The sequence below is a fragment of the Astyanax mexicanus genome, chromosome 5 (genome assembly GCF_023375975.1).
Source record: "Astyanax mexicanus isolate ESR-SI-001 chromosome 5, AstMex3_surface, whole genome shotgun sequence".
In the NCBI taxonomy this organism is placed as follows: Eukaryota; Metazoa; Chordata; class Actinopteri; order Characiformes; family Acestrorhamphidae; genus Astyanax; species Astyanax mexicanus.
Genome location: NC_064412.1, coordinates 47,716,370 through 47,733,288, shown reverse-complemented (window position 1 = coordinate 47,733,288; position 16,919 = coordinate 47,716,370). Strand labels below are relative to the sequence as shown.

Below are 16,919 nucleotides of genomic sequence, written 5' to 3'. Positions count from 1 at the left end.
ACAGGGCCTCTCTTGACTGCATTCCTGTAACTTGTTTTCGGCTGCCGCGCTGAACCGCACTCCTCTGAACCCGGCACGTGTGGGTTTGGCACCCCTTAATCCGGCTTTCTCTCGGGTATATTTATTTATTTAGCAGATACTTTTATTCAGAACAGTCTAATGTGCAGGAGTGACACCAGTGCTGACGTGACAAAACCACACATCTCCAAAACAGGGGGTGAAAATGGGGTTGAAAATGGAATTATTATTATATGAATTATTATATTTAACCTTCCTCCATCCACAGTGTCACATGTGTATTGGGAATACACCATATAAGGCTACTTTACCACCCACACTTGACAGTAGTGCAGTGAAGGGTATTGATGGTGACTGGCGGTGTCTGGTTAGAACTGTCCATGAGTACAGACAAGAGACTCTGGCAAAAAAATGATATTTAACACAGCAGACCCCGCCCAAAATCCCACAGGTCAGAGTATTGTTATGTAGCTTCAGTGAAAAAAAAAGGGCAAAAGTCATGGGACAAATTAGTTTCAGTGGAAGTCAGTTTCCACCAGTTCTCTTTATTTATTTATATTTATATTTATATCTAAGTATTTATTTTGTATGTTTGTGTGTTTTGATACCAAGGTATCTGGTTCTGGTTTTGATATGATGGCAACATTTTTTTATTTATTTTTTTTTTACATTTATTTGTATCCATGTCTGAGCTCCCTGGAAATTGAACTCATAACCATAAACTACAAGACCTCTCATCACTCGCACTCATCCACATGTGGTCTCTCTAACATGTTCTACTCTCTAACCTATAACTCTTTCCTCCTAGACTGGAACGTCTGTTTGCACTATATCCCATGTGGAAATATTCCGGACATATTTTTATCAAAGTCAAATCAGATGTGTTTATATATATAGCTTTTTACAATTGATGTTGTTTCCCAGCAGATTTATTTAAATCTAATAGAGAATCAAACAAAACATAAAACACAGATTATAGACCCCCCAGTGAGTGACAGTAAGGGTCCATACTCTTCTCAACTGTTACTAATTATAAATAAGTAATAAAAAAAAATCACAACACAGACACATATATCTGTGTGTATGTTCAGGTGGACCAATTTAACCACAATAGTGGTGGTAATAATAGTGAATGTAATATTGATAATAAATTATACAAAAATAAAAGTATAATAATAGTAATAGTAACAACAGGAGAGAGAGAAAGTTCATGTAAACTTCAATGCACTTGGTTTATCAGTTCAATATTTGATTCAACTTTGGGTCTAAACTCAAAAAAAAAAAATGGATGTAAAACTTAAAAAAATATATATAGTAAAAAAAAATCTGAATAGTAGGACAAATCTGAAATCTTCCTAAATATCTTATTGTGAGAAACAGAAAGAGAAAACTAATTTTTTTAAGCAAAATACTAAAAGTCCATTTCTTCAATATACCAAATGAAAAATAGAAATATTAATATTTTTTGAACAAATTTCTGTTCAGAATTTAGCCCCAAACAGTCAGAAAACTGAACTGATACAAGTTACAGTTACTGATATAGGTGACATGAGGGTGACAGAGGGAAACTGGTCTGAGGCACGTGACAGTAGAGCTCAACAGTCAAAAACACTCTCTGGTCATACAGGTGGTCAATCGATTACTCAGAAAAAAGTTAAAAAGAAAAAAATATCTTTGATTGTTTTTTATATAGAACAGATATGTGATCAGATTATTAGAACGTGGCTAACGACTCCAGCAGATCTGATTATAACAACGTAACTAAAAGGTGATTTAGACACAGGACAACCTGAAACACCCACATCCACCCACTCGACTGACAACAAGACATCCTGAGTGAATCCCTGGATCTGCAGCCTTTATGTAAGAGGAAACATTAATTACCAAGAGCTTCACTAAAGAAGTGAGTTTTCAGCCTTTAAACTTAAAGATTGAGACTTTGTCTGAGTCCTGAACATCATCTGTCTGCCTGCAAAGCGAATTCACACGGTTAATAATGTGACACGGCGTGCGCCATTGTGAGGAAATCTGTAAATCCTGGCTGTTCTCCTTTACAGGCCGCTGTATTTTCACCCCCTGCTAGTTCTTATTTAAGTCTTAAGTATTTTATCAGGGCACTTGACTCGGGCGCTCCCTGGCAGAGTGTCGGCGGCAGTGGCTCTTTTTGAAGCTCTTCCTGCTGGGACTGGCGGTTTGAAGCAGTCACCTCTCTCTACTGTTTTTGTTTCATTTTTCTCTCTCTCTCTCCGCACAATAGTTTAATCCTCCTTTTATGTCTAAATCTTAAAGAAAACTCCATTTCCTGTCCCCGCGGAATTCCACTCAAATCCACACAAGCCAATTCCGACGGCTCCTGTACACTTTCAGAAGTACGTCTCCGCAGCCCTCAAAGCCGAGCGCCGCCGCTCACAGCCGCACGCCGCCGTAAATCAGCCGGCTGTATATTACAGCTAATTAAGAGCAGGACTCGGCCGCGCTGCTTCTGCGGAAGGTAGCGTGAATACGGCCGGATAATGATGGATAAAACAGTGTGTTTAGCGCGTCTTCCCGCCGCAGTGTGTTTGGAGGGCTTTTCCGCAAAGATAAAGAACTGAAAGAATTGGAAATCGCACACTGGTCATTATAGTGCTGTATCCCGCGCAGCCTGTGCAGGATTATAGGTTTACACCAGGTTTTGAAATGTTTGGTTTTCTTCAAGCTCTCTTGTGTTCCGAACTGTAGGATCGCAAAAAAAGGAGAAGAAAAATGAGGACAGCGTAAAGCTGAGAGCCAGTTTTACCACTGTATTTTATTGTCACATAATCTGTGGATTATCCCAGAGTACAGGAATTTCCCTTAAATTATAGATGCTTCATCAAAATGGAGACAAGTTTATTAACTTTGTATTTTGACTAAATCCAGTTTGTCACAGAAAGGCCAGCAGATGGGCAGGCAGGTAATCGGATGGGCAGGCAGGCAGTAAAACAGGCGGTCAGGCAGGCTGGCAGGTGGGCAGACAGAGAGGCACGTTAACAGGCAGGCGCTAAAGCAGGCAAACAGGTGGGCAAGGGGACAGGCGGGCAGTCAGTAAAACAGAGGGGCAGTGAGGTGGGCAAGGGGACAGGCGGGCAGTCAGTAAAACAGAGGGGCAGTGAGGTGGGCAAGGGGACAGGCGGGCAGTCAGTAAAACAGAGGGGCAGTGAGGTGGGCAAGGGGACAGGCGGGCAGTCAGTAAAGCAGGTGGGCAGGCAGGCAGTAAAGCAGGCAGTTAGGTGGGCAGGGGTACAGTCGGGCAGTTGGGTGGGCAGGGGGACAGACAGGCAGTCAGTAAAGCAGGCAGTCAGGTGGACAGGGGGACAGGCGGGCAGTCAGTAAAGCAGGCAGTCAGGTGGACAGGGGGACAGGCGGGCAGTCAGTAAAGCAGTCAGGTTGGCAGATGGGGGGGCAGGTTAGCAGGCAGTCAGGTGGGCAGAGGGACAGTCGGGCTGTTACTAAAGCAGGCAGGTTGGCAGAAAGGGGGCAGGCAGGCAGTAAAGCAGGCCGGCAGGTGGACAGGGGGAGAGGTGGGCAGTCAGGTGGGCAAGGGGGGCAGGTGGGCATTCCTTAAAACAGGCAGTCAGATGAGCAAGGAGGACAGGCAGACAGTCAGAAAAGCAGGTAAGCAGGTTACCAAGGCAGGCAGTTAGGCAGGCAGTTAGGCACCAGACAGGTGAGGAGTTGAGCAGGTGGGCAGTCACTAAGCAGGCAGGCAGGTGAGCAGGTCAGCAGGCAGGCAGGTGAGCAGGTCAGCAGGCAGGCAGGTGAGCAGGTCAGCAGGCGGGCAGTCAGTAAAGCAGGCAGGTGGGTAGACAGGGAGACAGGCAGGCAGGTGAGCAGGCGGGCAGTCAGTAAAGCAGGCAGGTGGGTAGACAGGGAGACAGGCAGGCAGGTGAGCAGGCGGGCAGTCAGTAAAGCAGGCAGGTGGGTAGACAGGGCGACAGGCAGGCAGGTGAGCAGGTTAGCAGGCGGGCAGTCAGTAAAGCAGGCAGGTGGGTGTAGTTGTTATTATGAGCAGGTATTTATTTGGAAGTTCTCTGCAGAAGATCTTTAGTGGTTCTGGTTGAGGAGCTCTGCCGAAGTTCTGCAGGTTTGTAATCTGAGACTTCCAGCAGTTGTCTACGGTGGTCTGTGTAAATACTGGTGTAGAGGAGCTACCTAACCCTGAGCTGTAAATCAGATTCAGAGAGAGATTGAGGTGTTAGTTATTTACTTCAACCACCCCCCCCCCCCCCCCCGAAAAAAAAAGGAAAATGTATACCCTTGCTTCAATCACGCAAAAGTTGGAAAAAACAGAGAGCATAAAAAATGTATAAACATACAAACTTATTCTGAATGTTTTCTTAACAGCTTTTTTTATGGACAAAACATGAATATATGTAATGTGCTATGATTTTACACAGCCCTTATTTATATTGTTGAATTATTGTCACTGGTAATTTTTTTGCTATATTTTTTTTGCTATATGTGGATCTGGCTGGTGCTCTTTGTATTGAAATAATGACTGGAACAATAGAAATTCTCAAAAATGACTTTATTTGCATTTATTTTTTTACAAAATATATACCTTTTTTCTGTAAATGAACTATTACAGCATATTCAAATTCCAAACATCTCAGTTATTTGGGTTTAGGTTTAGGGATCGTGGAGTACTAACACCTTTTTTTGTTTACATAATAATTTCATGTGTCTCTTAATTATTTTGATGACTTTAATAATTAATCTAACATGTAGAAACTAAATTAAATTAAATAATAAGATAAAATATTGAATGAGAAGGTGTGTCAGAAACTTTTGACTGGTGCTGTAAGTGTAAATAAATGCTGTATTAATGAGTGTAATTGATAGGCTGGTGTGGGGTTGGGGTTAAGCCGTGTGTGGTGTGTACGTAAGCGCTCAGTTTGTACAGGAAGTGGACGTGATGAGCTGTAATGCCCTGCCAGACTCTCAGACTCAGACTTCCATCTCTCATATCCAGGCCTTTAACTACGTTCAACTTCCTGATAACCAATTATCCTCTCACAGGCCTCTCAAATCACTTTAATTGCTGATTAGAATGCAGCGCTGGCAGAGCTGCCACTTGTGCATAATGGCTCAATAAAGAGCGCTGGTAATGTGTGGTATTAAGTAGGTGTTCCCGCTGCTTCGCTTCATGAGGGAACGCATGGCGCCGAGGCTTCACGGGCGGCGCAAATGGACCCGCTCGCATTCACGGCACGGGGGGCCGCCGCTCTCCCCCGCCGGTGTCCAGCCAGCACGGTGCTCCGGCCAGAGCGAGCGGGACGTGCTGTTCCCACCTCCTGCCACTCGCTGTGAACTGCGGCCGGTTGGCAGCGGTACAGCGGGGCGAGAGCTGCCGCTTCCCTTTATAAGCTGTTTGTTTTTGAGGGTTTGTTTATTTTTGTGTGCAATGTGTGTCACAATGTTCTCGGACTGCCCGCGGAGGTCAATGGACTGTTAATTACCGCTCACGCTCAATTTATCACTTTTTAGGTCAATACGTAATCACCCGTCTTTATTCCTGCAGTAGCTGCACTGTAAAATAAAACACTGAAAAATGTGAAATTTACTGTAACTTTAGTTACTGTAGTTGTACTAAATTTTTCACTGTCTGCAGGTAAGCGGAAATGAAGCAAAATTTAAGACTTGTTAAGATCTTTTAACACCGCAAACTTTAAATTTAAATTTTCACATAACAAAATGGCAAAAGAAGCCAATATTTAGACTTTACTGACTTTACCATAAGTATGTGAATTCTGCATTTTCTGACAAACTAATAAAACAAAAAGAAAGGAACTAGCCCCATCTATGTCTGCAGTTGCATCTCAGCTAACTTTAAAGCAAGAAGTGAATGTACTTGAAAATACCTCCCCTTTAAGTCATAAATAACAATGTTGTATATAACACTGCACAGCTCAGTGTGTCATTAACTCATTAAGTCAATAAACTGACTTCCATATAAAATCTGTGTGAAAAATGTGTGAAATGGTGTGCACAGAAATAAGAACAAAACTAAATGTTCTTTCTGTAGAATTTGTAATGCCACTGGAAAACTGATTTAAGACAAATTAAAGCCTTTTTAGATAAATAAATTGAAGAACTTTTAAAACTTTACTTTGACTTTTTTATTGCTTAGAATGTTGTGAAACATAATACATTTAGACGTGAGTTAAAATGATTAATATTGTCTTAACTAGTGTAATAATAATACTTTACTGAATTTTGACCATAATGCTTTGCAGATCTACAGTACCATGCTGTATACAGGTTCTACAGTAAGAATCTGTCCGTTAGTTAATTCAGTAAGAGAATACCTGGCTTGTTTTATGTTGCATTACTGTGTTTTATAATGTCTCACCTTTAAGCTGAGGTTTTTCCTGGGATTTTCTTTAAATATTCATACAGCAGCTTAGCGGGACGTTTAGAGCCCCATGGGGGAAAGATCGATACCTTTGGAGACGCTCCTCTTATCTTAAAGATACAGTCACTTCAGTTCACCACAGTTAGGGAATCTTCAGTTTTTTACAGATTGTTGTTGTTTCTATATTTCTTTTCTAGTTTTTTTTTTTTTGTAGCACCAATTGAAGATGAGCTTTAGACTCAGGTCTTCAGTTTGACCTTTAACGCTACTATTGGATCCTTGGCAAATTTGAATGATTTTAACAATCTTGCTTTTCTCTCTGAGAACATAATTATTTTAATTTATTTATTTATCATGATCTTATTGTGACTTATTGGCCATCACAATTAAGACATAATTGAGACACAATCACTTTAGGAGGCAGGTGTGCTCTGGCTTTGGTGTGTTTGTATCATTAGGTCCCTTGTGCAGGGTGTACAATATGGCCTATAATCATCTATATATATATATATATATATATATATATATATATATATATATATATATATATATATATATATATATACATATATAAAGTGGGGCAGTCGTTTTTGAGCAGGAACACAAAACTAGTTAATGTGAACAAACACAGCAGGAGGGTTAATACTGTTCAGCTGTCTTTGTGTTTTATACAGATTTAATTTAAAGATACTTTTGATTGTAGTTTCTTGACATATCTAACTGACAGCAGACAATTAACAGATATATGTATTATTTATACATTTCTTAAAAGAAAATAATTGAGTTTGAATGCAGTGACAGCTTTCTTGACAGTGTCATCTTTTTGATGAGTGAATAAACAACTCATTAAATATTTTGCCCACACTTTGCTATTCACTCTGCTATTAATCAGCTACAGATGATTTGATTACTTAATCAGATAAAGGTCAGGGCGAGGTTAAGGATTGGAATTATTAGATTCTACTATTGTTCTCAGAAAACAGATCTGACCAATCATATTGTGACAGTGACAGTAAAACAATAAAAAAATCAATGTGAAATAGGTTGTTCTTCCGTCCCCTATATGTATATATATATATATATATATATATATATATATATATATATATATATATATATATATATATACAGTGTAATTTTGCATGGTGTTTGCTGAGAAATGGCTGAAATTGTAAAAAAGATGCAGAGGTTTCAGATCTCAAATATTGCAAAGGAAACAAGTTTATTTTCATAAAGGTTTAAGAGTTCAGAAATCAATATTTGGTGGAATAACCCTGGTTTTTAATCACAGTTTTCATGCATCTTGACATGTTCTCCTCCACCAGTCTTACACACTGCTTTTGGACAACTGTATGCCTTTACTCCTGGGGCAAAAATTCAAGCAGATCAGCTTGGGTTGATGGTTTGTGATCATCCATCTTCCTCTTGATTATATTCCAGAGGTTTTCAATTTGGTAAAATCAAAGAAACTCATCATTTTAGGTGGTCTATAGGTGGAGTATAGAGGTTGCAGAGTAGTATAGAGTAGCCAAGGGAAGGTGAGGGTAATAATGGTAGCATCGGGTTAATAAATAAAATAGAGTTATATATGAGATTCTATGGAAGTATAGGTGAGTAGATGAGAGTAGAGTGTAGTGTAGATTGCTGTGCATATGCTTTATATCGAGCAATAAGAAGTAATGCTCCAAAATGAAGAAGAAAGTCTTTACATAATAGAGACAGTTACTCTAACAAAAGCAGGATGAATTTTTTAGTATCTCTAATTTAAAAATAATTAATAAGGTGATCTTAATGGTTTTGATTTAAGACATTGACTTATGCTATAGATAAAAGATAATCAGCAGTTTTTGTCTGATTGGTGAGGAATTTCTGATAGAGTTTCTCTCACTGTAATTTAAATTATGTGTACAGAGAGGACAGCCCCCCCAACCCCCCCACCCATCCACATCACACTGTTCCATAAGTCATCTAATCTCTCGTGTCGCCGTTAAACACCAAATCCTGCACCACTTCAGATGTTGGAGAGTGGAACACGGTACTCAGCGTATTAATACTGTGTTAGAACACAACTTACAACTGCCTTATTACAGCCAGTGAAAGAGGGCGGGGCCGGGGAAGCGGGGAAGCAGGCAGGCGGCAGAGTTTTATCAGAGGTCACAGGGTTATTATATAAAGCTCCTCCTCCTGCAGGGGATCTGTTGTGCCAGCCTGCAGATGGGCAACAGTGGCTGGTGTTGTGAAAGCTCTGAACATGTGTCTAATTCTTACCCACAGAGTTCATTAATTTGATCAGGAGACTTTGATAAATTGCACAGATGATCACATCAATTTGACTCTAATTACAACAAAAACAGAACCCTAAAAATGGGGCAAAAAAGTAAAAATAAAGAGTGAATGGAATTGATGGACCATCTGCATTAAAGCTGTAACATGACAAAAAAAATTATGTTGTCTTTTAAATAAAAATGTAAAAAGTCCTCAAATTGCAAAGCTCATGTCTGGCTTGGTATTTAGATGTGAATGGTCAAATAACTGATCCAGTCCAAACTCAGACACGAATTCCGAGTGCATTTATAATGATAAATAAATGAATGAGTAATATTTTGGTAGCCACAAATGCAAGAACTTAAAAATAAGCTAAAAATAAATAAATAAATATATGTTTAAGGGAAAATTTAGACCAGTTTTATTACACTATTGTGTCTTTTTTTTTAAATATATTAATTAATTTTCTAAGCTTTTTTCTGGCATGATGCACAGTGTGTCTTTTCATATTGGCTGAAAAATGCAGGACAACCAAAATTGGCCTGTTTAATTATTTACAGTTTAAAGAATGCCAGATGTCTTTATTACTGTATTTGTTGGGCTCTAATAAAAAAAGAAAAAAAAATCAGATCTTAAAAAAAGGGACTTTTTTGTGGAAATATGAAAACCTGACCCCTCACCCCAAATTAAATCCAATTAATATTTGTTTTATCATTGTTTATGTTAGAATGAATTAATTGTTATATTTAAATGAATAAATACTTTTTTTTATTACAGGACCCTAAAAAAAGGTCAATGCAATTTTTGGACAGGCTTTAAACGCATGATCGCACCATTCTCTGTGTATCTCTCTCACTCTCTCTTTCTTATAAAAAGACTCTTAATTTGCAGAGCTCATGTCTGGCTTGCTGTTTAAAAGAACACAGTAAAATGAATGATTGAGTCCAGATTGGGACGCGACATGCAGCCCAATCAGAATCTAATTTGGAGAGCGGATCTTCATCCTGGCTGAAACATGAACAGGAACCCAATCCAGGGATTAGCGCCGGACTTTAGAACTCTGAGTTTGGCTCGGTGCCGTTCCGTTAGCCGGACAAATTCCCGTTCCGCTCGACTCCACAACAGAACTTACTCTCCAATCTCAGTAAACACCTGCTTACCGCGGATTAGAGGCTCTCCGTTAACCAAATTGTTGCAATTATACGTGTTAATCTTCTCGGGACAATATGGTTAGTGTGTAATCCCCCCACCCTCCCACACACACCCCTCGGAGCGGGCACACTTCACACTGGCACAGACTGGCACTGTTTTATACGGCGGTCGACTGTCCTGCTAAATCTGCTAAAATACAGAAGTAGTTAATCATCGGACGGTGGATTGTACTCTGCTGAGTTGGACAGAAAGTATTATTGGTTCGTGTTTAAATCCAGGATTAGTTCTTAATTCCACTCTGCGCTGTTTGCTGTGTCCTGTTGCGAGATTCAACCCACTCCACTGAAGAGTCTTATTTTATATGTATTAAAAAAGAGTTTACATACAGTACACAAGCCTGGGTTTACACTCGTTGACAGAAAAAAGAAACAAAACGTTATATACAGTTGCAAGATAAAGTATTTTTATATTTTTATAAATTGTCCATTATTTACAGTCTGCTTAAACTAATACCACCAATACTTTTTTCCACTCTGCACTGTCACTGTTTTTTTAAGCAGACTGTGTTTGTCTGTTGTTGTGATTTAGATGAAGATCAGAACACATTTAATGACCAATTTATGCAGAAATCCAAGTAATTCCAAAGGGTTCACATACTTTTTCTTGCAACTGTATGTGAATATAATGATATATGATAGTACTGTATGCGATTAGTATATTTGAGTGAACTTATTAAAAAAAAAAAAAAATGGTTAGGTTGAAGCTAAAGCTAGGCCCCAGCTGCTCCCATAAATGCTGGATTAGTGATAAATCTGAAGACCGGCAGAACAAGAATGTGCTGAAATCTGGTAGAAACATTCTGGAAAAATGCTTGTTGTGTGTGTGTGTGTGTGTGAGCATTATCCTGCTGAAAAATGCTATTAGTTGGAAGCCCTGCCATGAGAGGCACATATCGCTGAGCTCGTTGTGTCCCTCGTATCACTACTAAGGGTGACTGACTGTCGTTTGTAGCCTCTAAAATCCGTAAGCCCTATCCAGACGGGATTAATTTCTCAGAGGGTCCTTGGGTAATTTTCTCTTTTATGGGGCATCCTTTGTGATTTTATTCCTGTCCAGAGCGACCATATATATAAAAAAAAAATTACAGGCTGAATTATCTACTGTTTTTCGCTGAACTCCATGGTCCGGTCTTTTTATTCCCGTCCGGACTCACATCTTTGAGTTTCGTCAAGTCACGTTTATTAAAATAGCTATTTGTCTGCTGCCACACACCGTACTCAAGTTTTGTGCGCGCGTTTCCATGGAGATGCACGCAAACACAACAAAGAGTGGAAATGGAGGAGCTACTGAACCAATTCCTCAGTGTAGGAAATACAAATTCGCCCCCAACCAAAATCTATAAGAGTCAGTGTCTCTTCTCTGCTCCAGTGTCTTTTAGAGCGCTTAGACACCGCCATCGTGCTCTGTGTGTGCAAAACCTGATATCATGTGACAACGTAATGTCATGTAACCGAGAAAGCCAGTAAACTCACTGGTCCTCCTTTGTTTTCCAGTTGCAGTCCGGATGCAAGAGTTTTATCACTGAGTAGAAGTGTAAAATATTTTTTTACAGATGTCTCCCTAAGGGGCTTAAGACGGGGTGTTTAAACTTTTGATTGGTACTCTATGAATGAGTGATTCTATTTATTTGTTTGTATATTTATTAATTTATCTGTTATTTATTCTCTGATCTTTCTAGGGGACTACCCTCCGCCGCCCCCGCCGATGGTGGATCCCAGTGGCCTGCCGTCCCCCACATCATTCCCCCCACCTCCAGTATTGGACGACAGCTCCTTTGGCTTTCAGGTGAGGCTACTCATCGATCAGGCACACAAACACACTGACCTGTACCAAAACACCCCCCCGTACTGTAGCACCCTGGCGTACCCAGGCATCACCTATGCTCTCCCTAACCCATTTCTGCCTGTGCTGTAACTGGCACGGTGCCCAGTGTCTTATCTATTTAATTTGACCTGCTTTTAGAGACAGCGAGGCCGCAGAGAAGACTGACACCTATTGGCTCACCTCTGTTACTTTCCTCCGGTGGGAATGCTCTCTTACAGTCCAGATTTTACTTTTACTTTATACAATAAATGTAGTGATTCTTTATATGTGTGAATGCAATGATGATATATTAGACTGAAAGGAGAAGCTTATTTGGGGAATCTGTACTGTTATTAAATAGAGGCTCTAGTTTAGACCCTGTTGGAGCTTCTATCCTGGATACTGTATACAGGTTTCATATGGCATCCTGCAGCACACAGATGTTGCTACAGCTGGGCCTGTAGATCCTGCTCTACACTTGTAGGTTGCTAAATCTGCGTCCCAGCTGCTCACAGAAATTGTGTGTGGGGGAGCATTATCCTGTTAAAAATTCTATCAGTTGGAAGCCCTGCTATTAGAGACGAGACATGTGAGACAAGATGTCCTGCACCAAAATGGTATCCAGGCCATCACAAACTACAGGATACTACCACCAGCTTGTGATAGTGATGCCTTCCTGCCAAATGGGCTAAAAACTTCTATGAAAGATTCAAAGCACAGAACTGCATGACAGTAAAGAAGAGCACAACTCTTCCAAACAACCAGGTACTGTGCCTGTCCTCAGCTGATGTGCAGAGAACTAGAGTCAACTCATGGAAAGACCAGGACAAGACAGCATACCTGGCAGAGTGCTCAAAGGATGTGCAGAACAGCTTGCAGATGTTCTCATAGACATCTTTAACATTTCTCTGAGCACTGCTCTTGTTCCAACATGCTTCAAGACAACCACCATCATTCCTGCACCAGAGAAGTCCCCAGCGTCCTGCCTCAGTGACGACAATTCCATTGCACTTACTCTCATCATCATGACGTGCTTTAAGGCTCTGGTCATGAGGCATATTAAAACTCAGCTCCTCTCCTCACTGGAACCACTGAATCGTATCGTCGAAACCGATTAACAGACAGTGCCATCTCAACTACACTTCACTACACATTCATTTTCCAAGGACATGAATTAAAGCAGTTAACTTGTCAATAAACTGCCAAGGCAGGATTGAGCTGTTCACCAAGATGCCTCTATGCCAATATGACTGATCTCAAACAGAACCTGATTCATCACTAAAGACAATGGCGAGTAGTTCCTTCAAACAATCATTCTACATCGTATGATGTGGTCCTCTTATAATCTAGCAGTGAACAACCTCTCACCAAGAGGTACACTACTAAGAGTTGTCTCTGAGCAGAGAAAGCAATTGTACGCCCTCTTGTGGAAAGACCCAGTGTCTAATCAGACCACACCTGTAATCATTTATATATAATATATATGCTTGAGACATGATAACTGCATACTAAGATTTGCAGCCATCCAGGGTGAGTGTAAATTGATATTAAATTACTGCCCAACTCTGTTTCTGCAGCTGATTTTGCAATTTGCTTTTCTTTCTTTTGAGAGAAAAGCAGAACTTAGTGTCTTACAGAGGGGAATTTGGCCACAGTCTCAGAGTGTCAGCGAGTGAATAAGTAGATGTAGAGTAAGAGATCAGATGAATTCAGCAGGCATGAGAGTGGAGGGAACTCTGCGGGGCAGCTCTTCACTACTCTTCATTATGCCACTCCCCAAAGACCAGTTCCTTTAACTCCTGCTTCCGATCACAGCGGAGCCGCAGCGCACGCACATGTGTGTATTTCTGCAAAAAAAAAAAACAACAGAGCGCCGGAGCACCGGAGCCGCCGCACTTCCCCGATCCAGTTCTCTACATCTTTCATGAATGAAAAAAGGGATGTTGAATTATTTCTGCGCTTAAGCAGAACTAACAAGAGGAAGAGGGCAGAGTGCGCAGCGAACATGAATAATCAAACAACACCGCAGCCCAAATTTACTTTTGTTTTCCCATCATTTAATGCTGAGCGCGGGACACGTAGCGGGACATGCAAATACCAGGCGTTCATGCATTTGTGCATTCATCCCTTTACTGCTTTAACTTAAACATTCGCCGCTCTGCAGCTCAGCTGGAGTTCTGACCTCTTCGTTAAATCAGCTTCCCGGGCAGCGCTGGCAAAGGGTAACTTACTTACATAACCACAGGAAGTGCTTCATTAATTTCTTCTTCCTTTTCTTTTCTTTTATAATCCTCTCTTCAAACATTGAACTCATTTTTTGGACCTCCTGCTGGAATATTCAACAACTTAAAGGAGCAAAACGTTATATACTTATACTTTCAGTACTAACTGATCAAACAATGTCAATGTGTGATCAGATTTTAAAGAAACATGCTAAGTTTAAGCTCTGGTTTCTTTTGATATCAGAGCCAGTAAATTCTTCCTTGAATTTAAGAAACCCCAAGCCTATTTTCACACCCCAGTTTGCCATGTAGCAAACACAATAACAGGTAAACGCAGCATGCTGCAGGCTTAGTAAATATTGGCAATGCGTTTCGTGAATGGAGAAATCAGAATGAGAATAGAAAATGAGAATTTAGAGCCCAGAAGGACTACAAGACGGATGCTGTGCTGCTAATTTTCTATTAATCTTAAAAAGCTTAAGATAAGATTAACTAACATTAACTTGGTAATTTATCGTAAGCACTAATAAGAATGGCCATTTTAAATCATTTCAACATTCGAGTCTTGCATTTGTGCTCTGTAGTTCGCATGCAGCTGGGTTATCAAAGCAGCAAGTATTTGAGACTAGTGCTGGATAATGTGAGCTGCTTTAATTTTCAGCTGTTTATTATTTTGGGAGCAACCAGTATAAAGATATAAACATCAAAAAACAATTAATTACAATTTTATTAATTCATTTATGTATGTTTAGTGTCCTAAACCTAGAGTTCAGGGCAGACAACTCTCTTCTTTTTTTTTTTACCTTTTCTATTCTTTTATAATCCCTTGTTCAATCATTTAAACATATGAGTCACTCAGTTATACTCACAAAGTGCAAGCTGGGATTAGCGAGGCAGTGATTGTTTGAGACGTTTAACTGATGTCAGTCACAAAAAGGAAGCACCTCAGACTGACCACAGGGATTTACTACCTCGGCAGCAACCAGTTTACAGAAATATATGACCTTATATTGACTTTATATTGTTTCAATTTAGCTATAAAACGTTCTCGCACTGGTCCTGCACAAGTCCATGTACGTTCGGTGTACTGACAGACAACAGGGGTGTTGGGGGGTGTACTGGTATGGGACAGACAACACTCTCCAGTGTGTTTGAGAGAAACTAAACCATAGCAACCACTTTACATGCTTACTGTTAATTGTTAGGTATATATTATTCTTTAAGTTAGTATTGTGGAAGACGTTTGAGAAGATTAACTTGGTTACATAACCTCAGGAAGTGCTTCATTAGTTTGTTTTGTCTTTTCTTTTTACTTTTATAATCCTCTGTTCAAACGCTAATTCCTCCAACATCTTAATTGCGTGGTCCTCACACAGCGCCAGCGACCCTTTAGCACCGCCCTGGAGAACGGGGCTCAGTATGGATCCGCGAGCGTCTATTCTACACCGCTGCTCGTAAATGGCCTGCAAATTGTTCTTTATTGACCTGTTAGTGGTGTAATCATGAATCATAAAAGCATGTACCTTAGTTTCCATAGGAACGTGCTGTTATAACAGAAAAGTTGGGCTCTTTTCGCTGTGCGGCTCTGAACTGCGTCAGTTTCTATCAATAAGACTAATAACACAGTGAACGTACTGTAACGCTACAATCGCTCTAATGCACGGAGAAATTCCGGCTATTTCCGTAGATTGGAGCGATCTGCGCTCTTCATCAGCTCCATATTTTCTTTCTCCTCTTTATTCTTAATTTGTTTTTCGTCTCCGTATTTCTCCCCTGTCCGGATTAGTGAGCGTGACCTGTGCAATAAAGCAGCAGCACACAGAGCCCTCGCTATCCCCGGCCTCGCCGCCGCTCGTTAGGGCCGTTAGAACAGGGCGTGTCTGTTTGCTTTAGTTAATTTAAGATGCGGCCATTAGTGCAGGGCTTTGTTTGCCCTCGCGCTGATTGCCAGGATGTTTTCGGCGGAGCTGAGCTCTGAATAGAAGCGGGTTGGTGCAGTAATGGGTTGTGACAGCGAATCGGAACAGATAACGTTAGAGCGAGAGGCAGTCACTGATCCGGCCTGTGAGCTTCACCCCCACGGGCCATCCCGGCACCACTACACCACTCTACACCACTCTATTACACCCCTCTACACCACACTCCATTACTCTACCCATTACTTACCCTCCCTCTCTTCATCATCTGCTCTTCTGTTTTTATTCTTTCTTTCCTTCTTTGCTCTCCTTTTCTTCTAATCTGTCTTCACTTCTCTTTTTGTTTTGCTCCTATCTCATTTAATCTTTTCTGTTCTTTATCTTTTATTTTTCTTCTCATCTTGTCTTCTTTTCGTATCCCTTTCCTTTATTTTTTCCCCACTTCTTTTCTCTTTTACTATTCTGCATCATCTTTTCTCATTTTTTTAATCTTAAATCGCTTTTTTTTTATTTTTCTATGGTTTGCTATTGTCTCATCTTTCTCCTCTATTATTTTCTCTCATTTTCTCCTAATCTTTACTTATTTGTTTATTTTTTATTTTCCTTCTCACCTCTTCTCCTCTCCTTTTCTTCTATTTTTTCTTCACTTCTCTTTTTGTTTTTGCTCTCATTTCATTTAATCTCCTCTCTGTTCATTTCTCTTATTTTCTCCTTATCTTTTTTTTCTTCTCACCTCACCTCATCTTGTATTTTTTTATCTCTTTCTTTTCTTATTTTTCACATTTCTTTTCTCTTTTATTATTCTGCATTATATTTTCTCATTGTTCCATCTTTAATCTCTCATCTCCTATAGTTTCTTCTATCATTTTCTCTGATTTTCTCCTAATATTTACTTATCCTTTTATTTTTCTATTCTTTCTTATCTACTTTAATCTCATTATTTTATCTTTTTTAGTCCTATCTTGTCTCCCTATTTATTATTTCTCCTTTTGTTTCTTCTCCTCTTTTCTTCTCTTTTCTCTTATTTTTTGTTTCTGTTTTAGTTTTTCTCTTTTTCTCCTAATCTGTTGTTTTTGTCTTCTTGCTTGTTTTACTTTTCTCTTCCCT

At 40.0% G+C, this 16,919-nt stretch overlaps 1 protein-coding gene across 3 annotated transcripts in view; it reads left to right on the top strand.

Moving 5' to 3' along the window:
* lpp (LIM domain containing preferred translocation partner in lipoma) overlaps positions 1 to 16,919 on the top strand; it is a 351,252-nt gene that overhangs the window by 142,616 nt on the left and 191,717 nt on the right. For all 3 annotated transcript variants that reach the window (XM_022675482.2, XM_022675484.2, XM_022675483.2), the window contains one exon: positions 11,550 to 11,656. In XM_022675482.2, coding sequence (XP_022531203.2) covers positions 11,550 to 11,656 — 107 coding nt within the window. The remainder of the gene's footprint in view (positions 1 to 11,549; positions 11,657 to 16,919) is intronic.